This window comes from Engraulis encrasicolus, chromosome 19 (assembly GCF_034702125.1).
Source record: "Engraulis encrasicolus isolate BLACKSEA-1 chromosome 19, IST_EnEncr_1.0, whole genome shotgun sequence".
Lineage (NCBI taxonomy): Eukaryota > Metazoa > Chordata > Actinopteri > Clupeiformes > Engraulidae > Engraulis > Engraulis encrasicolus.
The window spans coordinates 43,160,316-43,183,365 of NC_085875.1; the positions used below are offsets into that span (position 1 = coordinate 43,160,316).

General features: G+C 40.5%; 1 protein-coding gene across 4 annotated transcripts in view; it reads left to right on the forward strand.

Annotated features, from left to right (window-relative positions):
- nkx2.2a (NK2 homeobox 2a) overlaps positions 1-7,344 on the forward strand; it is a 189,134-nt gene extending 181,790 nt beyond the window's left edge. For 3 of the 4 annotated variants that reach the window (XM_063184497.1, XM_063184498.1, XM_063184499.1), the window contains 2 exons: positions 5,380-5,688; positions 6,233-7,344. In XM_063184497.1, the coding sequence (XP_063040567.1) occupies positions 5,430-5,688; positions 6,233-6,786 (813 nt within the window). In that variant the 5' untranslated portion in view covers positions 5,380-5,429 and the 3' untranslated portion in view covers positions 6,787-7,344. Of the gene's footprint in view, positions 1-170; positions 242-5,379; positions 5,689-6,232 lie in introns of those variants that run through there. The other variant, XM_063184500.1, reaches the window with a different exon arrangement.
- Positions 7,345-23,050: the final 15,706 nt, after the last annotated feature.

A 23,050-nucleotide genomic window follows, 5' to 3' on the forward strand; every position in this document is an offset into this window, starting at 1 on the left:
CGTCATAGCAGGGGAAAACAAACACCGTGTAATGTTAGCGAGACAGCTAGTGCCGAGCCACTTGGCCAGCTATGCAAACGCACTTGGACAACATCAGAAGAGGAGCACTTGCTCTCCGGGTATATAAAGCTCATCAGGCTTATCGGTGCATGCACTCCTGACTTCCATTTGGAGATATTTCATTAACCGAGCTGTTTCTTAACGTTAGCGGCAGTACTTAGCTACTTCCGTCACTTGCCAGGTGAGTTGGATGGAATATTGTCTAACCTCTTGTCAAAGGGCGTTCTGTTAGAACGGTAGGTTGTGCGTATAGTGTTCTCTGTGTTGTTAGTTTGAGACCGTGCGCGCGTGCGCAATATTCGGCTACAACATGTGTCTGATGGGGGTAAGGTGTCAACGCCAAATACGCACCATGAATAAATTGATCTGAGACAATAGCATCCAAATACCATTAAATCGAAGCGATGTCCGTTCTATATCTCTGAATCCACCCGGGTAGCATTTAAAGGTAATTTTTAGTCACCTTAACGCGCGACACATTTTTGCGTCCCACTTGTCGAGACAAGTTACCAAAACACTAAATTGGTAATGGATAATACACAACTACGACTAAAAACAACAGAGACATCTAAACATAGGTGGTGACTGTAAGATGCACCCGCAAACAGTAATACGATTTTTGTATTTAGTCTGCTCACATGTTCTTAGGAGACGTACAATCCTGAGCATTGTGCCAACCACGGCACCTCAGCACCCCGTTGCTCTTTATGTCACTTTATGTTACAAACTAGCCTATAGCCTATATATGTCAAAAGATATTCAGAATGAATAGCGTTAAGACCTAGGCCTATACTTCCAATGCGTTCACAACAGAATAAAAACTAGGCTAATCTAAAAAGAAAGCAAACTACACATTGCTTCCATCAGACACAATATAGCAGTTTAATCTTTTGTCCGCAATGTGCCTGTAGAAGACGATTCGCAGCTATGTCAGTAGAGTTCGCTAGAGTATTGCTGATGGATCTGCCAAACCACTGATCCAGTTGCCACCGCTTTCACAGGGCGGGCTAGTCAGTGCACACAGAGGAACATCCCTGGGTGAGGACGTGGTGTTATTATCTCATGTATGACAACGTGGAACGAAAATATTTACCCAGCTTTTTAAATGTCCTTTTTGTACTGCGCGTGAGTGCTTTGTCAAATAATTTGTTATGAAATGTTTTTTTTTCCTGATTGCGAACTGAACGGCGTTGAGAAGTTAATTAACTCGGAAAGGGGTCACAAAAGACGCTTGTCTCTCGTTCAGTTAGTTGGGGAGATATTGAAAACATGAGTGATTTAAAATAATAATCCTTTTCAAAAATGTGTCTCGGAAACGGTGATGAAACGAAGAGGGAAAGAATTAGGCGGATCTGAAAGAGCAAGGCATGAAAATTGCCGTTGCAAACAAACTGATAGTTTAACAAATGAAAGCGTCTCCTCTGGGCACGGGTGCTGCGCTAATCTCGTGGTGACATGTTTAATCATTAGTGTCGGGTAGACGAATAAAGGCTTGGCGTTTGCCTTGGAGCGAAAGGTGCTTGGATTTCTTTCCTGGCATCAAACTGCAACAAATGATTTGCGCTCCAGGGCACTGTCCCGAGGCTAAGGCTTAGCCTCACAAAAATCAGGTTCACCATTAAAACCAATGTGTTGTAGGCCTACACACTAGTTTTTAATCATAGAATTAAGCTTGGAGGCCGAACTGTCAGTTTATACATTTGTTATAAGTATCTGAGGGGAAAAGAGGGCTTACTTTATCAAACACTAACCGACACCCCTGGGCAACAGGACACACTGTAATTCAAAGATTAAAAAGGAAATGATCATTACTATAAGATATTTCCCCCCAGCGGTCTGTCGCGAATCAATTGAATACTAATTAAATCAACCAACACACAGGCCATTTTATTCATCTTAGACATCAGTTTTTATGTAAAATTCAGTAAGATGCACAAAATGCGAGTAATGTGCAATTCACTTTCTTCTACCGTTATCATTCGAAATTAATTAAATGTGTTTTGAAATTAATTTCTATTCATTTTCTTTCAGCTTACAATTCTAATAGGCCCATATGAGCCAGCATAGATGAGCCAACATTCTGCGTTCCATCTGTTAAACGAATTGATCACCACATCTTGATTAATATGGTCATGATTGTAACACTTTGAACAAATCTTTGTTGATGTCCCTGAAAGTGATAATTCGTGCATAGGTGCATAGGCTATGTGCCACGATAAGTTGAAACCTGTATCCTACTGTCCAGCCAAGTTTTGTGAGCATTTTTTTTTTTAAAGGTCAAATGCTATTTCGCTTTGGTGCCTTTGGATCCAACAGCTGTAGACTACTTTTGTCTTACCCCACCATTAGGTCTATCTTGAAATTATCAACTATTATGATTATGATGCTGATGATGATGATGATGATGATGATGATGATGATGATTATTATTATTATTGTATATTTTTATTATTATTATTATAGTTATTATCAAATTATGTTGCATTTCTGGCTAGATAGTGGATAGAGGGTTATCTCAAGTCACTTGCCAGTTTAGTGTGTATGTAGGCTACGCTGTAAATATCCTCCAATCCACTCCTCTTATGGGATTTGCCAGTGGAAACTCAGGTTAGCCGCATAGACAGCACCTGCACTGCAAACCATGGCCTATTACTAAAAGTGGGGGAAAAGGCAGGCAGGCAGTGTGTCCGAGCTACCTGGGAAAGTAAACAGGTAAACACAAGGAGATGGCTCTTCAAGTGAAGTGCACCCACTTAGTCAGTACACATTTACCTCTGCTTTCGGAAACCCTCGCTTTCACTTGTCCAAATACATGCGCCATAACAACCCATGAATCACGCTTCAGCTTACTCTTCACCAAAACGCTGTAGTTTTATTTCGGACTCCACAAAAAAACAAGATCGTTTCTACACAACGTAGGACCCATCTTAATCTTAATGATCTAATGTAAACAATGGTCGTGAAAATAGTTATGAATAATGTAATTTAATTTAAATTTAATTTATTTAGTCGATATTGTTCATTTAGTGGGGCCAGTAGTGTCTTGATTTCCCGTTTCTGATCGTGCGTAAAATACACGATATTTGTGTATCTCGTCAGAGGATGGCGGGTCAGTCGGTAACCTTGGGGAAGCTTTGTCAGCGGTGCATTTTCGCACTAAGTCCGCTCAATGGTGCCTTTGTCAGGGCAGTTAAGACTGCTGCATGATTAATTTTGCCGCAGATACTGCACTGGTAAAGTATTTAACTCGCAGGTAATTCATTGCCAACACTAGTCGTGGGAAAGTTTGTGTGTGTATAAAGAATATCAAAGTTTTAGGAACCTGACATGGCATTGTTGGAATATATATAGGCTATATTTATTTAAATAAGGTGGATTTCACCTCCATCATTCAAATGCCAAATATTTAGAGGGCCATGTCTCTATACTAATTAAATATCAACACCAAGTGTGAGTCCCTCTTTTCTAGGATGGGTAGGCACTTTAGTATACTTCCACATTAGCGGGACTAGTTGAACAGAGTGTGCTGGTATTTGTTTAGCTGCAAGAGTAAATAGGACGTTAAGGGACTGGATAAGATGTTTGACACAGTCCTCGTCTGCACCCAAGAGAGGCAGAAAGCAAATGAATATCTCTCTGTGTGTGTGTGTGTGTGTGTGTGTGTGTGTGTGTGTGTGTGTGTGTGTGTGTGTGTGTGTGTGTGTGTGTGTGTGTGTGTGTGTGTGTGTGTGTGTGTGAGAGAGAGAGTGAGGTGTGTGTGTGAGAGAGAGAGAGAGAGAGAGCGAGAGAGAGAGAGAGAGATGAAGGACTTTCCTTAATATTGTGGAAGGTTTCAGAAATGAATAAAGAGATAGTCCATTGAAAGCAGTTGAATGCCATGACAACTCGGAACAACCTCAGATTTATTCCAAACAGTTAGAACACATTGTAGTTGGGCGTCAATCATCCATTATTTCGCCCCTGAAATAAATGCAAAAACTGCGACGGGACAAAGGCTTCCAACAGGAGCCGGACATTTGTCTACATTTCCCCCATTGTCTGCAGCTTAGCAATCGGTTTGTATTTGTGTTTGCCCGGGTCCGACCACCCAGGATGAGCAGGGGACCGGCCAAAAACGTGCAACATTGTCACCCACATCACATACGATCTAGAAGGCAGGGAGAAGAGAAAGCAGGGAAGCAGGAAGAAACAAATGGGAGGCTAAGCTCAGAAGGAGGAAAAAAACACGCAGTGCAATGCTTTTAGACTATTTTAGACCACTTTGGTCCCATTATTGACATAGCCTAACCTGCTCTAAAGAAGTTTTTAGAACTTTCAAACATAACCAACTGAGGAGTTTAATAAATAGCAATAATACATAATAATATTATATCATATTTTAATTTAGCTCACAGAACCAGAAAGGGAAGTCGTCGAAACTATTAGCATAATAATGACCTTAGTGTTGTTGCTCATTGAGGGTTGTTTGCCCGTCGTCTGAAATTTTCACCTGAAGAAAATATGTCTAAGTTTTCACCGACATTCAGTCTTTTATCCAAAATATTTACTCAAAGGGTTAACATAAAATCAGCCTCTTCTAAAAAAAACAACAAAAAAAAACAGCCAGCTTGACATGCAATGGGCGAAAGTAGTGTGCTACCCGCCCAAACTATGATATTACTGTTAATAAAATGCGAAATGATAATGTTCGATATTCCTGCATTAATATTTTACGCATAAGTATAGACAGTAGCGCAAATGTAATCTCTGGAGCAATTTGTTAAAACGCGCTTTCAAGTATCCGAGTATAAAGCTACTTGGAAGGTCCTTTGTATGTAAATAGGGTGTAAAAAAGGCCCTCCCCATCTTTGTAATTAATTGACACGTTATACCACTCATCATGTTCTGAAGCACCAATGGTAGAGGCTCGGATCTCCCCAAAACCCACAATTTCACATCTGCAAACACTGTCTTCATCCACTTGACTCCTAAGACCCGCCCACACGTGGCCAACCTTTTGCGTTTTTAATGCTTTTTCACTGCAGGTTCATGTGTTGAGACCAACCTTATATGGACTGAGCATCCCGGTAATGGCTTATTTCGCCCTAGCACCCCGGCAGTAGCACAATATCCATGAACCAGACATAGCACTCCAGCCACTTTGGCATTCTTCCTGGACTTACTGAACTGAATCCTTCGCTACCGTTACTTTGTCAGGCAATGGTTATCGCTCGAGCCTCATGATTTGCCTTACTTGTTGTTGCTCAGTGCTTGCGAGACACTGATCCTATTCTAAAATACCGGCTGTGTGCGTCTCTCTCTCTCTGTTTGTTAAAACAGCGGATTTCCAGACTGGTGAAGCAAGTTTCCTGACTCATTTCTCTCAGACTATGTCGTTGACCAACACAAAGACGGGCTTTTCTGTAAAGGACATTTTGGACCTCCCTGACACGAACGATGAAGAAGGATCTATCACTGGAACGGAGGACGACACGGAGGGCTCGGAACCCAGGAAAACGCCCGCTGGAGTTTTGGTGCAAAGTCCACTTGAAGGCGTTCAAAATCTGCCTATAAAGAACCCATTTTTTGACACAAGTGACAATCCTTACACAAGATGGCTTGCCACCACGGACAGCATCCAGTATTCATGTAAGTGAAACTTCAATACAGCCATTATTCCTTTGAAAATGTAAAGCAGTAAGAATCACAGAAATATTAATGTGTCATGGGGTATTCAGATAATGTGGGCTTTAGTGGTGTGCAGTTCATTATAATTGCGCAGACGCCCCTTGCAATGGCACAGAACAATTATTCAAGAATGTGTTCGATGATGTTCTGGGCCCTTACCTTAACTTGCCAAGTACATTAGTGCACTTCAAATTGACACTATTATCACTCAAAAACACTGTGAATTTTTAGGATATTAAAAGTAAATTGCAGTTGATCACAATATTCGTTTAATTCGTGCATTTGAAAACAATCTGCATCGACCACATTGTACATTGCCCGTAATAACTGCAACAACAGGTTTCTCTGAATAGCTTAACAGAGACCAATACGTGCTTGTGATTTGCAACTGGCGGTTAGATTGCCAAAATAACACTAGCGCAAATCTGAACCATAAAATACACTGTCTCAGATTGCTGTATGTTATCGCCAGAAGAAGGAATGTTCATTGTGTTTTCCCACGCAGTGCACGGTCTATCTGCTAACTCGCAAGACTCATCAGCCAAATCGCCAGAGCCCTCCGCCGACGAATCACCGGACAACGACAAAGAAACTTCGAGCAATGGCAGCGACTCCGGTAAGAAGCGCAAGAGGAGAGTGCTGTTCTCCAAGGCGCAGACATACGAACTCGAACGTCGCTTCAGGCAACAGCGGTACCTTTCAGCACCCGAGAGGGAACACCTCGCTAGCTTGATTCGCCTGACACCGACGCAAGTGAAAATTTGGTTCCAGAACCACCGATACAAAATGAAGAGGGCTCGCGCCGAAAAAGGTATTGAAGTGTCCCATCTGCCCTCACCACGCCGGGTGGCCGTCCCGGTTCTAGTTAGGGACGGTAAGCCCTGCCACACGTTAAAAGCTCAGGACTTGGCAGCCACTTTCCAAGCTGGAATACCCTTTTCCGCATATAGCGCCCAGTCCCTTCAGCACATGCAATATAACGCCCATTACAGCGCTGCCGCCACAACACAGTTCCCCTCGGCACATCACTTGGTACAAACATCACAGTGGACTTGGTGACTGAGACTGTGTGGGTCAGCTTCATTGCGGGACTGAGATTTGAGTTTCAAAAACAAATCTAAAGGAGAAGGACTTTTTTTTCTCTGCGGCTTGACCCATACCAACCGTTTCATTTCGGGGCTGGCGTGTGCGTCATGTTTACATTTTCCGTTCAGCAAACCAGGTCTAGCCTCTACTTAGATCTAAGAATGTCAATGCTCTTGTGAAATTTTGTAAAGTATGTTTATGTGTTGTAGAAAATGTTTTGTCCTTCGTGTCCCCAGCACGTATAAAACCACTTTATAATTACAGAAAATTTTATTTCGTGCTTTTACAATGGACCGAAAATATTTATGGCCAAGAATAAATGGCAACTTTTAGCAGATTTCTTTGGTTTCTGTTCCTTGTAAATATTTTTGTGACAATTAATTATAGTTATGACTCGGAGCGTAAAGCTCGAGGTATGAGAAAACTCAAAATATTATTGGAAGTTAAAAGGAAAAACAAATGTTAAAACTGACGATATTGGCCAATTTTAATTATGTGAATAGTAATTAAAACGCGCGCTGATTGCGAGAAACCGACATTTTATAAGGATTTTAATAAAAATGGTGTTCTAGAAAGCATGATTGGTTTTGCGTGTGTTAAATGCAGCGTTTTAAATCGGCTATTATGCTTGCCTCCTACAGAAATTCTTAAGGACAAAAAGATTATAAGCAGAAAAAAAAACATTATGTGCAAAAGTTCTCTGCAATTGATATTTAATCATCCATATGTTTTATTCGCTTTACATTTTTAAAATGTATCTAAGCGAACACTTCAGCAAAAGTCACTTTTGTGAATTGGGGATAACATCCACTCGATATAAGTAAGAGGGCTTCTTCAGCCAGGAAGCTTTTCATTCATGCCCTCTCCTATTCATGGAGTTCGGTGCTCCAGAGAAAACGCTGTTCAAATGGCACATTTAAAAAGCAAATAAAAATAACCCAAATTAGCAAATGCAGTGATATGCAAGTGGGATTTAAATCTGGCTACTTATAAGGAAATGTTAGTTCATATTTTTTCTTCTTTCTTTTTTTTTTAGCTAAAATAGTGTCTACGTTGTCCTTTTAATAAACAGATAATATGGTAGGCCTATGGGAATGCGCAAACCAAAACAACTGTTTAATGTAGGCCTAGTGTATGAAGAGGATTGCTTGTCAAATGTAACTGCCCTCCGAGCCCAAAAACTGTGCTAAACCCATATTGATATCACTGATATCACAGATTAACTATGATGCGTAATGGAAACATGGATAATTTATCCACAGAACTTGTGTGACCATTTCACATGGAGTTATTTCATCCCATATTTAAAAGACAGCATTGTGTTTTGTTTAGTCGACATGAGGAATGTTTTGCACCTTGTATTGGACCAAGTTAGATCATCACCTTGTGTAGCTGCGGGCTTTGAGTTTCGGGTCAGGCCTTTCTTGTGCGTTTTGCTTGCACTTCAACATTGGCGAGGCGAATATCGTTGTTATGACAAGTCTTGATGGCCAAGATGATGTAGACTGAACTGAAGACAGACGTCAAGAGAAACTTGTCTTCTCAAATTCCAACTCGAGGACACTATAACACGGGGATGTCGCAAAAGCAAGCCACGCAGACATCAGTTGCTGCCCTCGCTGCCCTGATATTCAACAGCGTGACGGAGCACTTTTGAGCAAGTCCATCGTTGCACAATATACAGTACAAGACAGAAAGCACATAAAGCCTCGGGGCTGGTTGTTGTGGCTGTTAGAGGCGTGCATACTAAAGAGGGCCCGGAGAAGTTTGTAGTGTGGTGTGTCCAGAGAGAGAGAGTCAGAGAGAGAGACGGGGTGAGTGGGGGTTCCTTATTGCTATTCACTTCCTTTATCTCGACCAGAGCATCCCCGAGTCACGGAGATGTATCCTTGGGTTTTTTGTTGAGCCTGTCAGTTGGTGCCATTGTGGTCCTTGTTGTACATGTTGTATTCCATATGGACAGCTGGGCCCGGGAGAGGAGAAAGAGGGTCCCGCACAAAACCCAAATTGTGTCCGGCTTTCAAACACCGCATTGTTGTCTCTCAAAGAAAAACGAATTAAAAATTCGCGCTATATCTGTTCTGGAAAGAAGCAACCCCATTCACCGATAACAGCGAGTCCTTCTTCCTTGATATAGCAATGCCAACAACGGCGCTCTCATTTCTTTTTCGCCCCAGCTCCCCTCTCCTCCCAAGTGAAAGAGAACGATTATTGTCTGCGCCCAAGTCTGCAACCATGGCAGCCTACCACAAAAGTATTTTTGAAGCGCTTCATTCAAGTCGTCGGTTTTAGTTCCTGCGATTTTTTGCGTCGTGTTGGCTGACTTTTGTAAAAACTTATTTGTGTATTTTTTTCTCTGTTTCAAGGGTCTGTGTTAATTTGTTACGATGGCACTAGACCTAGGCCTACAAGCGCAAACGCTGATTATTTTACAGGAAAAAAAATCGTAACAGGCATGTCTGGTAGTAGCCTAATGGTATAATCTTATTGGACCTGTCTCGGGATGATGGAACTGGATAGTAACCAAATGCAATGCTGCTGCGCAAACCATGGTTTTATTTTTGAAATCAACTGGCACGATTAAAGAAGAGTAGGCCTAGGCTATCTATTCGAGCTGTGTGGTTATTTCTGGGGGCATACAATATTCAGCAGGGGTGAGTTGCCTTGGCCTAGCGGAGGGCGGAAACTTGTGGCAGAATGGAAATGACATGCAGGTGTTAAAAGACGGTCTATGATAATGCTATCCGGGCTTACGGCTATATCCTTTGAGTCACACACTGGCTATTATGTTCTTCCCCTGATTCAATCGCTTTTCTTCGCTTTCACAAAATTATATTGCTTCTTCATGCCATAACAGTTGTAACGCCGTCCCAGGAACCAATTTCAGATAAAATAATGTGCCGTTGAAGAGTAAAAAAAACAACAATTGCTATTCAAAATTGGTTAGGCCATACACAGTCAGCACAGCCCCGTGGATAATGATATTACTCGCCTTAAAATGTAATATTTCAGGAAATGTGCACTTGGGAACTCCACAGATCGTCGTAATCGTGGCCGTTTGAACCTCGACATAAATCACTGCTTATCATGTACATCTCCAAGTAAATGACGGATCTCCAAGCCATAATAACCAAGGCTTTCATTTAAAGGAAGTAATGTAGTTTTTTATTGCCTCGTTGTAAGATTCAGATTAGATTCGCCTTCTTCCCTGCACTCAGATATTGAACAGAGGAATGTGCTGGTGATGAGTGCGCGGCTCAAGCGTTCAACCACACGGTGGCAGCACATCACCACAAATCGAAAACCTCTCAGACTCTGGTGCAGGGTTGACCCGAACCAACTTGATTTTGCTCAACCATTCTCATATCCTGGAATACACTTCTAAGCCACAATTACCATTTCAGTCAAAATAACTTTTTTTTATTAAAAATATCTTAATCTAAATCTAATTTTAAACCATATTCTATAAGTACATAGGCTATAGGCCTAAATGGCACTTGGGCAAAGTATGGCCATTGAAACTGGAAAGCCTTTTTATGAATATAATAATTACAATAATAATAATAGCCTACTACTAATAATAATAATAACAACAACAATAATAATAATAATGCATTTCCAACAATGTAGGCCTATAAGGATTATTTGGGATATATTATTTTTCATATTCTGAACAGGTTATAGACTGGTCAACATAAACAACTCATTGAAAGACTCATGTGCATGACTATAGTAAACAATCTTTTCCGTTGATTTCTGTGTTCTGTTACACTCCCAACTACTTTTGTAGACTATTGTGCACTGATGGTAAGTCTACTATTATATTCCACAAGGCGCAAGTGTTTATGAGAGGCATGTGTGCCCTTGGAAGCAAGGTGGCGCTCTTGGTACATGAATGGTTGAGTGAAACACAGTTGAGAAGGGATCATGGCAGAGATCCAGTTAATGTAACCTCAAGAATGAGAACAAGGCTAACTAGTCTCATATTTGTCATGGCACTGCATAGTTATTAGTCTATGGTTGAATTGCACAGTAGACACATTTACAAGTACAGTATATAACATTTTTAGATAACGAGAATAAACAACTTAGATGCAGTGCAATACCTACATACTGGTAGTGAATAGTTGTGCAAACCTCATCTTTATTATGGATATCGGTCAATCATCAGGTCACCACACTTTTGTTACATAATATGATTAAAAATAGCCTACATGTAGGCTACATCCACAGCCCTCCCATCAATTGTTGTGATTTGTAAATAGTAACAATGCAGGTTGACTGTGCTGTGAGATCCCTCAACAGCTCTGCAGGTGGCACACTTGGCCATCCACACTCCCACATGCAGCCCAGTAGAAGACCCTGTTTATAAGTATATGGATATTTTTGTAAACACATTCATTTGGGCCTTTTTATCCTTAAAATGGATATTTTTAAGACTGGATTTTTGAAGTGAATATTTCTGTCACAATGGTACTTTATCAATCCACATGCCATTTTTTAATGTAAAGGGCAAAAAATATTCACATAAGTGTGACAAAGGCCTAGTAGCCATACACAGCTACCAAGAGCAGAAACAAGTAGGTTTGCATACTAGGATATGTCTGCTGAAGATGCAGGGTGATCGAAAGGTTGCACGCTTTAATGAAATGTAATGACATTTTTACAGCACAATTGGCAGTGTGCAGACCTACAGTACCTCTTTTCCGTGGTTTGACACTATTGACTGGCAGCTGCATAAAGTTACTTTGGACAGAGATTCTTTAAGTATAGAGATATGCCAACATAATAGGTTTCTATGGGCACCTAACGCGACCAGGTTCCGGTCTGCCTAAAGGGCCGTGTCATAATGCTCCTACAATGGATAGAACAGTCCTTAGGTCTGCCTAGGTCTGCCTAAGGGGGGCCATAATAGAACCAGGAAACAATGGGCCAATGGAACCTCTCTCTCTCTACTCTCTCTGCTTTGGATGTGTGCACCCACTACAATGTGAATGGATTGATAGAGCAAAGTGTATTTCAATTTCACACTTGCACTGTAAATTCCAGTTAGCAGATTTTCCTGAAGTTGGGAAAAGATTGAATTACCTAAACAGTAAGATACACGCGCTGTTTTGTAACCGAAAGCCAAGATCAACTTTCAGTTCCATGATAATTGTTGGTGACAAGTCTGTTGTGTCTTTAGAGCTCCCAGTGAATGGCATACCATTAATTTTCCAAAATCATAAAAATGTTAAAATTCAGTTGAAAGGCATCTCTCTTCTGACATTTTCAACAATTTAGGTGACCATTTCACCGCTGGCCGATGTGGGGTCTAAATGTCACTAAAGTTTGCAAAGAAAGCATGAATTATTATTTGTGTTCCTGAAGTGCGATCATTCACTGTATGGTAATTTACATTCGTAGGCCATTTATGCTCTTCATTATATAACATTACAATATACTTAGCTGACGCTTTCATTCACAGCGATTTAGTTATTTGAAGGGTATTGGTTACAGTCCCTGAAGCGATGTGGGGTTAGGTGCCTTGCATAAGGGCACCTCAGCCATGGAGTGGAAACTGGGAGTAGAAAGGTAGGATTCGAACTTCCAATCCTTTAAACCTGCTGATTTAAAGCCTGTCCCCTCAAACATTAGGCCATTGCTACCCCATACCCAATACCACATCATTTATGCTATTTTGTGAAGAGTAAATGGCTGATTTACAGCTGATATAACTTGTTAGAGAAAGGCATCACTCTCGGCTACACATCATATGGGTATTTAATGGGAAAACATGACAAACAGACAGGCATGTTGGCCTGAGTCATCTTCAGTGTTTTATGGAGGGTGTAGGCAGGGACGTGCACAAATGGTCTTTGGCTGAGATGTGTCTGTTGTGTTTTCCCAGTAAATCCAACTTTGTAGTTAAGAGTGCTGCTTTTCTCTAACAATTGTACAAATTTGGTTGCTTCACACCTCACAAATTAATTGGAGTTGAGTCCACTTTCGCACAAAAAGACACAGTGTATCTTCAACTTCAGCACTAGACCTTTTATACTCAGTTTGCAACAATATGTAGAACTATGTTCCTAAGCTGTACTAAAGGGTTATAGTAAAGGATATGGGTTTGGTATGCACCTTGGTAATATTAAAGTGGCACAAGGTAGGATAACGTGGACGACATGGACGACAGTCGTTGGGACCACTCTGTCAAAAAGTTGCATTCAGGGTTTTCTGACAGCGGACCATGGAAGTGGTCGACAGAATCATCGTCCACTTCCTAATGATTCACATAACCATCGGCTGACTCGGGACAGTGATTAATTAAAAACTTTTAATCCTTCCTGGAGCCCCTTTAAATTGTATTTATAGATTTCAGTCAAAGCAACTGTAAATTAAAGTGTCGCCAAAAACAACAATTAGCTGAGATTTTGGTTGAAACACAACCCCCTCTATAGTAATAAAAAATACAATTGACCAATACCAGATTTTCAATTTTCTTAGTAAATTGTCAAATATTTGGTCATATGAAAAGCACACTTTTTGTGACTGTCGAGCTGAACAACCAGAATAGTGCTCCAACTGAAGCCATCCATACGATTTTCCATGCACTTCATTGATGTGTCAATGTCCAGTGCAAAACATAGCCTACAGTACAACACATAGAAGCCATTTACTTTTGAAAACTCAGTTTTGGTCTCATGTTTAGAAGTAAAAGTTTTGGAAATCTTGTTCTACAACCCTTTTAGGGCGCTAAAATACACCTGTCATAATGGTGTTTCTATTTTTATCCACATGTCATGTCTATACATGAATAGATTTTAAAAATATGTCCACATTAAAAAATATCCTTATTCGTAACCTGCACCATAGCCCAGATTTACCTGATGCGCTTAACCAGAGAAACTTCCAGTTCATTAGGTATAATGAAAATCTGCTTTTGTTTCTTTTTTTCTTTCTATTTGATTAGGAAAATGCTCTCATTACACTCAATGCAATCACTACATCAGTAAAAGCATCAATATAATATGCCAAAGTTTGCATAGTTGCTGAGTTTCATCTGTTGTCCCAAGGAAGGCCCATATTAAAAAAGGGAAAACGATACACTCCTACATCACAAACACATACTGCAATAATTGCAAAAGTATTGCGAGTTAACCCAGGTTCACACCGTACACAGATCTAGAGGGCTGTGGGCTGTGATGCTTTGGTAAAGGCCACTGTAACAATGGATGTGGCAGCAGAAGACCCCTGTTGCTCATGTCCACACCCAATTTCGGGCCTACTGGTACATTAATTAAACGTATAAGCCTCTGATGCCAAATTCTGATCCAACATTTAAAGGTGCACTGTGTAATATATTTAGTAGTTAATTTCCAGAATTCATGCTGCCCATTCATAAATATTACCTTTTTGACAAATACTTACCACCACCATCAAATTGTAAGTATTCATTATGACTGGGAAAATTAGACTTTTCATACATGAAAAGGGGGATCTTCTCCATGGTTTGTTAGAATTCCCAGAAACAGACATTTTTAACTGCAAAGTTTACTCTACATTGGTCATACTAGTAAATATTGGCTTATTATAGTATAGTACAAACGAAAATATCAAATTAGGCTATAAGAAGCACAGTTTCAATGAGCAGCATAGTTGCAATACCTACTCTGGTCACCATCCTACTACATATAGCACCACCTGGGAAAGCGAAAGTCCACCATTTTTTGGAAATCTTACTTCTCCCCTTGATTTAAATAATTGAGCTTTATCTTTCTCCTGTTCTGTTGTCTGACTCTAGTGATTTTATTGAACAAAAACTGAATGGTACCACCTGGTCCCATCCGGTTCAATGATACATGCTAAGAAGAAATATGACCAGAATCAGAAAACGTCTGGAAGAACGGGAGAAAGGCAAAGCTCAATTATTTGAATCAAGGGGAGATGTAAAATGAACATATTTCCAAAAATAGACATAACATTTGCTCTAATCTTGGATGAAATTAAGGTTCAACTGAAGGTTGTAGAATGAGATACCACAGATCTCCACTACCTCCACTCCACTTTCACTAGAAGTAATTTCCCCCACAGGGGACAATAAAGCTACTACTGTACTACTACTACTAGATCACCAATCATGTCATCCTTGCTTGGCTTTGTATGGGGAGAAGACACTATGGGCTCTGAATGCTGAGGTGCAGAGCTTTTCAGAACTACATGCTTTGTGGGCAGTACAAACCAGAAGAAAGTTCTGCACTCTGATCTGTATAACAGGTTTCAACCTTGGCCACCATCTGCAGCGATAATGTGCTGAATTTTACAACGTGTTCGATTGTGCAAGGATACTATTGGTCGCATACTGTACAATGTAGGCCAAAAGTTTGGACACCCCTTCTCATTTAAAGGGCAGCTGCAGTATTTTCAACATAAAGCCCATTTTCTGGATTTTCTGCGATGTTTTAGAACTCCCCTCACTGTTTTTGTTGTTGTTTGCTGGTGTTTCCGTTCATTGACTAGTATAGATTTTGTCAATATTGGCTTTACAATGGCCATCTATGGGCATGTCCAAGTATGTTCTTAAATAACACCTTAAACATTTGTTTTCGAAAGTATGCATCTCGCTAAGTGGTTAGGGGTGTCCACTGGCATTCCTTAACAAGTTTGAAAGCCAAGTATGGCTTCTGTCTTTTTTTTATTAGCCATTTTGTGAATTAAAGAAAAAAAAACATAATTACGAAATGATAACCTACATAAAACATTACAGAAGCCATGTTTCGCAACAAAAGTTGTTGGATTTGGAATATCAGTGAATACCTGAACACTTGGTAAGTTGCACAGTCTTAAATGTTTAGGGTGGTTTTGAAAACATATTTGGACATGCCCATAGACGGCCATTCTAAAGCGGTTGAGACCAAATCCAAATGATCCAAATGATCCAAATAACAGACAGCAGCACATTGCAGAGAACTCAGGGATGCGTTGCTGGAATGTTAGCATACTTTGACCGTTTTACTTTGCACGTTTCTACTTACTTCAAGCCGAAATACGTGTATTTCTCGAAGTATGGCTACTTTCCTGAGTCCACACGGATACTTTCTCCTCTCTACAGTGCGTGAGCATGGAAGCAACAAGAGAAAACGAGGAATAACCCTTCTGATTGGATGACACATCCTTCTGTTTTTGCTGAGTCGTGTCTCAGCTGTTTCCTCCACGAACACACCTTGTAATTTATTTGTGAAAAAACATGGCCGTGGCATTAGAATCTGACACCGTCCGCACCAATAATGCAGTTTTATCTGCATGCCGATTTGATTTCGTTTCATTCCGAGTTGTAATTTGTTAAATATTTTGATAATAAAGTAGTGGTTCCTCCCGGAAATTCATGTGTTAAAGTGTCAAATACCTAAAAATTTCAGTGCAAATTCCATTAGGTCGTCTAGTGGTATTCATGCTTGCATCCCAACGGGAAAACAGGAGCCACGCAGGTTCGAATCCACATGGTTGCAGAGCCAAAATTATGGAAATATCTGGCAGAAATAGATAATTTCTTGTCAACAAGCTGCAAAGTGGATTCGAACCCGCGTGGCTCGCGCCTTCCCCTTGATAGGCAAGCGTAAATACTACTGGGCTATGAAATGAAATTTGCATCAAAATTCTTTGAGTATTTGACACTTAAACCAGTGAATTTCTGGGAGTTACCGATACTTTTTCATCCAAATATTTCCCAAATTACACATCGAAATGAGACAAAATTCAATCGGTATACAGCTAAAAGTATATTATTAGTGTGGGATTCATCAGATTCCAAGGATATGACTTTTTTTTTTTGAACACTCTCGCAGCTGTATCATGACTTTGTGTGGATGTCGATTGATTTTCAGTGCTTTTGCACCACAGGATTAAAAGATATTGACACATTTGTGGTCAAATATGTACTACAAGTTTAGCTAATGGGTGGAGTCATACTCTGAAGTAGACTAGCGCTGTGTGTTACTTGGGGTGGCTGAGGTGATGTCTGGACTCAATGGATCTACTCCAGCTGTAGCCTACTTCAACTTCACTGTCCAGATCAGGGCTTTGAACCGGTTCAAGGAACGAAAACGAAAACCGGGAACTTTTTGTATTTTACAGGGAACAGAAACGAAACCGGAAACTTTATTATTTTTTATGTTCTGGAACGGGAACACTTATTTAAAAATAATGGTAACCGGTTAATACCGGTTAATACCGTTCCTCAAATAAATTTTAAAAAGTAACTATTTTCCTGCGCACGTTACCATGACGGCTGAGATTCACGTCCTGTGTGACATCAGACATTCTCTGACTGAATGGAGAGAGAGCTGTGGATTACAAAGTCTCGACTCCGCATCTTAAATAAGACAAACCACTGTCATATATTTCCATTGCATCATTGTAAGACATTGCAGAGAAGCGCGTGTAAAGCGCACAGAGAATGTTCTACGTTATTGGGCATCCATGGCCGCTTCAAATATGCACAAACTCACAATGTCCATCATAGCGCTCCCTGTGACCCAAGTCAGCGTGAAGCGTGCGTTTTCATCATTGAGGTTTATTCTCCGCTTCTCCGCTTAGGTCGTCCCTGAATGACAAAATTCTGGAGGATATTCTTTTCATCCACTTGAATAAACAGTTTGGAATGTAGGCTGACTCATTTGCACTTCCGTCTTTCTTGGTTAATTAACGTCAGTTAGGCCTATGGGGAGTAATCAGCTGACAGGAACGAAATTAACCGTTCCAGGAACAATATTTTTTTGTTCTAACCGGTTCAGGAACGTCAATTTATTGGTGGAACTCATAACCGGAAACGTTATAATTCCGTTTCTGTTCGGAACGGAACGTTTGGAAAAAAATAACGGTTCAAAGCCCTGGTCCAGATACGGATAGGAGGCGCCTCACTTTCAAAGTTACCACTACTTAAGAGTGCACATTACTCCAAGCAGTAGTTACTTTGTGTGCTAACGTTCAAGACACAAGAGTTAGCAACTTTTTTAGTATCTAGGCTACTCTGCAACGTTGCTAAGAAATTACCTACTTCCCAATTGAGAGACGAAGCCCAGAAAAGGGGCTTGATGTTGAAAATAGTGCACTTGTCCTTTAATGCATTGTCTTTATTTTCGTGGCTATTTACATGTATTTTCATGGAGGGCATCAAAACTGGTGGATTTTCATGGAGGACATCAAAACTGTGCATGAACGCATAAAGAATTCTGAACTTAACGAAAAACATCAATTCTAGCTGTTGTCCAAGCTGTTGTCTAGCTGTCTATCCACCTGACATCAACACTGCACAACTGATGGCCCCACGCATTTCAACAGGCCTATTTTTTGTCTATTTTCAAGTAAAAACACCCAGTCAGTAATGCCAATCTTGAACATTAAAGTCCCTCAATAACTCACTAGAATTGTAGAACTAGAAATTTGAGACGTTTTAAACCTAGTTTTAAGCACTTGCCAATACAAGCATTTTACAGACATTTTTTGATATTAAGTCACTTGGTCTATACCCAGTTACATGGAGAGGACAAGCCTGTGTTGGAGGGAATATGTGGCAGGGTTTTTCACTTTTACTTTTTATACCACTGTTCCACCTAGATACAGCTATGTTAGACCAAGTTGCTCATTATCAGATCAAGATACTCTTGTTTGTATTGCTTGTATCAATTGAGATTGACTTGACTGACACAGTGTTTTTTACTTTAAAATAGACAAAAAAAGTGTGAAACGTGTGGGGTCATCAGTTGTACTGTGTTGACGTCAGGTGTGTTTCCTGCTGACACCGCTATTAGAGACTATTACAACACTTTATTTTAGGGATACATCTATTAGCATATAATTATACATGTATCCATGCATAGTTATGATGCCCTCCGTGAAAAAGTACAATGTTCTGTAAATAGCCACAAAAATAAAGATAATTCATTAAATGAGAAGGTGTGTCCATACATTTGGCCTATAGTCCCTTTTACTAAATGTACTTTTGTGTGTATGTGTATGTTGGGGGGAGGGGGTGTTTATAATCCCCATCAATTGTACAGGTTTGTCAGGAAACTTTTAGCATATCATTGAAAGTACAGGTAAAGTTGGCATCCGCGCCTCAGTATTTTTTGGAGAGTCTTCCTTGGCACGTCATTATAAAAAAGAGCAATACTGTATAGCAGGGTTATTCAATTAAATGTCAACGAGGGCCAGTTTTTGAAATTCATCCCAGTAAAGGGACCGAACTACATATTATGGTTGCCGACTGTCAATAAAAAAAATATGGGACACATCTGGACCAAGGGCCGCCATTTGAATAGCCCTGCTGTATAGGAAGGAGCAAAAGGGGTCATAGACAAGAACAAACAACAATGAATAAGAAACAAACTGTTTGACCTAATGATGTACACAGTCACTCTGACCCTATAACATGAATTGTAAACCTGTTTTTTTTTTTTTTTAAATATCATTCTTCAAATATAACTACACAAGGCACACAGCGAAGAAGATCATTGCAGTACCACTCCCCTCCCTGCAGGACATTTACACCACACGCCTCACCTGGAAAGCACTGATGATCATCAAAGACACAAGCCACCCTGCACACAAACTGCTCAGCCTCCTGCCCTCTGGAAAGAGGTACAGGCGCCTCCGTTCCCGTACCACCAGGCTGGCGAGCAGCACAATGCACCAAGCGATCAAGATGCTGAACACTCAACCCACTCTCCCTCCACTGTCAGCCTCTAGCCAGCAAGGCCACTGACAACCCCCCCCCCCCCCCATCCCCCCACCACCATATCTGCGACTGAACATTCCACCTGCACTACTATACTCGTGACTGAACTTTCAACCTGCACTAACTCAAAACATGCACACACACACACACACACACACACACACACACACACACACACACACACACACACACACACACACACACACAAGCACACTGCACTTTCTGCACTAAACCCAAACATACACACACTGACACACACACACACACACACACACACACACACACACACACACACACACACACACACACACACACACAGACACACGAACACACACACAAGACGCACACCGCACCTTCTACCTGCACTAAACACATACACACACATACACACACACACACACACACACACACACACACACACACACACACACACACACACACACACACTGCTGCTGGTGTACTTGACAGACCTTTTTTTAATATTTATTTTCTTCAAAATGCTACTATTACCATGTCAGAACGCTATAAAGGACTTTTTTTAGGAAAAGCACAAAAGCACAACAGATACCTCTTAATGTATGTCCTCTACAAGTCTTCTGTTGTCCAGTCTTGCACTTTAAATGTCTGTATGAGCACTGTCTATGTCCATACTGTCTTAAGTCCATGTATAAGTACTGTCTATGTCTATACTGTCTATGTCCTTACCTAGATTAGTCTATGTCTAATGGGAAAGCAAGAAATGTAATTTCAAATTCTTTGTATGACCAGTGCATGTAAAGAAATTGACAATAAAACCTACTTGACTTGTAAGGCAACCCTCCAACCTGGTCTGGATCTATCAGCTCCATCAAAGAGGTGAAGGCATTTTCCCACTATTACAGCAAAGGTAGGTGACAGACACCATGTTTGAATGAAGAGGAGAGAGAAGTTACATGGACAATTTGGAAGTGTGCAACACAGACTATCAAGGGTGGTGGGAAATCTTTGGCTTGCCATGTCTCCAAGCAGCCCCAGACAAAGTCTACATGTAGTTCAAAGGGGGTTAGCCCTACATCAGGTTGGGTTTGTAAACGATTGCAACAGGTGGGTCTCATCTCATTTTGTTAAACTCAGAAATCACTCCTCTCCTGTGGCCTCACATTCATACGGTAGGACTGGATTGGGGGAGAAATAGGGCCCGGGCACTTTTGGCTTAAAGCCCCCCCTCCTCGTGGGCCCCTATTTTCAGAAATGTAGATCCTTCGGGAAATGCCTGGTATGCCTGATGGCCAGTCCAGCCTGGTACATACTGTACATATGGTTGCTTCAAAGCTTCACATGATCCAGGATCTGTCATCTCCCTCATTGAATTCTGAAAAAAGGGACAGGAACAGATATAGAGGACAGAGATGATGGTGTGATGGCTAGGAGAGTAGCAAGAACTTGCAATACACCTCAAAAGGTGAGTGACAAGAGGTGTCAAAGCTGAAGCTACTCTCCCGATTACCCGTCAAATGTGCAGGAAACATACATTGCATACTACAACATATCCAGTTACAAAGTTAAACAACAGGACGATACACTGTATACCTGTATACACAGATATTTTTAAATTCAGATTTTTAAAAAATCTGTGTATGTATAAAGACGACGTGGATAAAATCATCACTGAATTCAAGGGCAAATCAAGAGGTGTACACAACAGCACTTCACAGGCAATTAAAATCAAGCCACAATATGCCCACATTATTGATTGTGCTGATAGATAGATGAATAGTTTGAGTGGCTTTCGTTGAATGACTGATGGGCAAGTGATGTAGCAAATGCTTTCTAATTAGGACAGTTGACATTTGAACTGGCTTCAAAATTATTTTCTCCTTCAGAATTGTCCTATCAAAGGACACACAAATCACACATATTTGCACACAATCACACACATTTGCTTCTAAAATATGGGTTGTTGTCCCATTTCAGCACTCATCCTCTTGTGTTTAGCCTAGAATGCATCTCTTTAGCACAACTGGAATGTTTCTGTAGGCAACGTAGAAGGAAATGCAATGCATGCATCTCAAATGGTGGTACAAGTCGGAGCACAGGAAAGCGAAGGGGGAAAGCGCTCGCTCAGCTCAGGCCACATTAGGCCTGCTTGAACTTCAAATTTGCCAAAACGTCGGCTCAGATATAAAGTTGGTGGCTGCGACGAAGACTATAAATGTGCCAGAAAACTCTTTCACAACTTACTTATCAATTCAGCCGTGTGTTTCATTTTTTTTATTATTATCGTTCTCTCGGGTAACATTCATTCAGCATCATTATTTGCACACAGTCTGCATGGTGTGCAATGATATGGCCTAAGTGTGATAGGGATGGGGTGAGGTACAGACGAACGGGTGCACCGAAATAACACAGTATTTTAACAATTTACAACGACAGAGATGGGGTACAAGAAATGCGCAATCACAGCCGTGGGGCGCGTATAGTTCGAGTTCTTTAACAGCATGAACTGTAATGGCAATAACTATTGAATAGAATCTACAATCTCTGGCAATAGTGTGCATTTCCTTATCATAGATTTAATATGAAGCAAAAATCAATATGCTATGGGACTATCCATTAAGCTTAGGAAGACGACTACTCAAATAGCTTATTAGCCTATAACGAATATAATTTGTAATGAGATGAAGCAACATTTAAGTATAACTGTGTTTTATTTACAGACCCCAACTCCGGTGAAGTTGGGACGTTTGGTAAACTGAGAATAAAATCAAAATGATATGTTGTCTTCTCACTATTCTCCATCTAAGGAATGTATTGAATGTTTTGAAAATTATAGCAAGTGTTAAAACCGAGAAAAAATATTGTCTTAGGGGACATATGTACTCATTTCTAATTTGATAACTGCAACACGTCTCAAATAAGTTGGAACGGGGATCAGTGAAATGTTATAAACATCCAAATAAGATAAAACAACAAGGAAGAACATTTCAAAATGAATTGTACTGATGAACAATTTGAATGTCCAGGTATAAGACAATCACAGAGAGGCTGAGTCACTCAGAATTAAAGATGCAGAACAATTACCATAAAGTTTTGAATTCCCTTGATTTACCGTGATTGAGTGTATATAAGACATATTTTTGTCATTAAAATCATTGTATAGGTTCATGACATCATGAAATATATATTGGCTGTAGTCTCACTCTAGCACTTACAGCTAGTGAAAACTTGACCATATTAAGGACGCTTCATGTGTGCAAATGATAGAGGGGTTTAACATTCCCCTATTCACCAGAGCTCACTTGAAATAGACCCAGAAGACATGGGAAACTGTCCTTTGCTTACAGAAGTCAGCAGCAGTTGCAGAAGTCAATTCTTTTTGAAAAGAATAGTCTTGCACATCCTGTACTACAGTGAAAATTGACCATGCAACTTGTGTTAGTGCTAACTTCAAAAGTCAGCCTCCATGATAGCATGGGGGTGCAGTAGTACATTGGTTAAGCTGTTCTACTCACCTGTAGAATTGAATACAGTACCTACTGGATG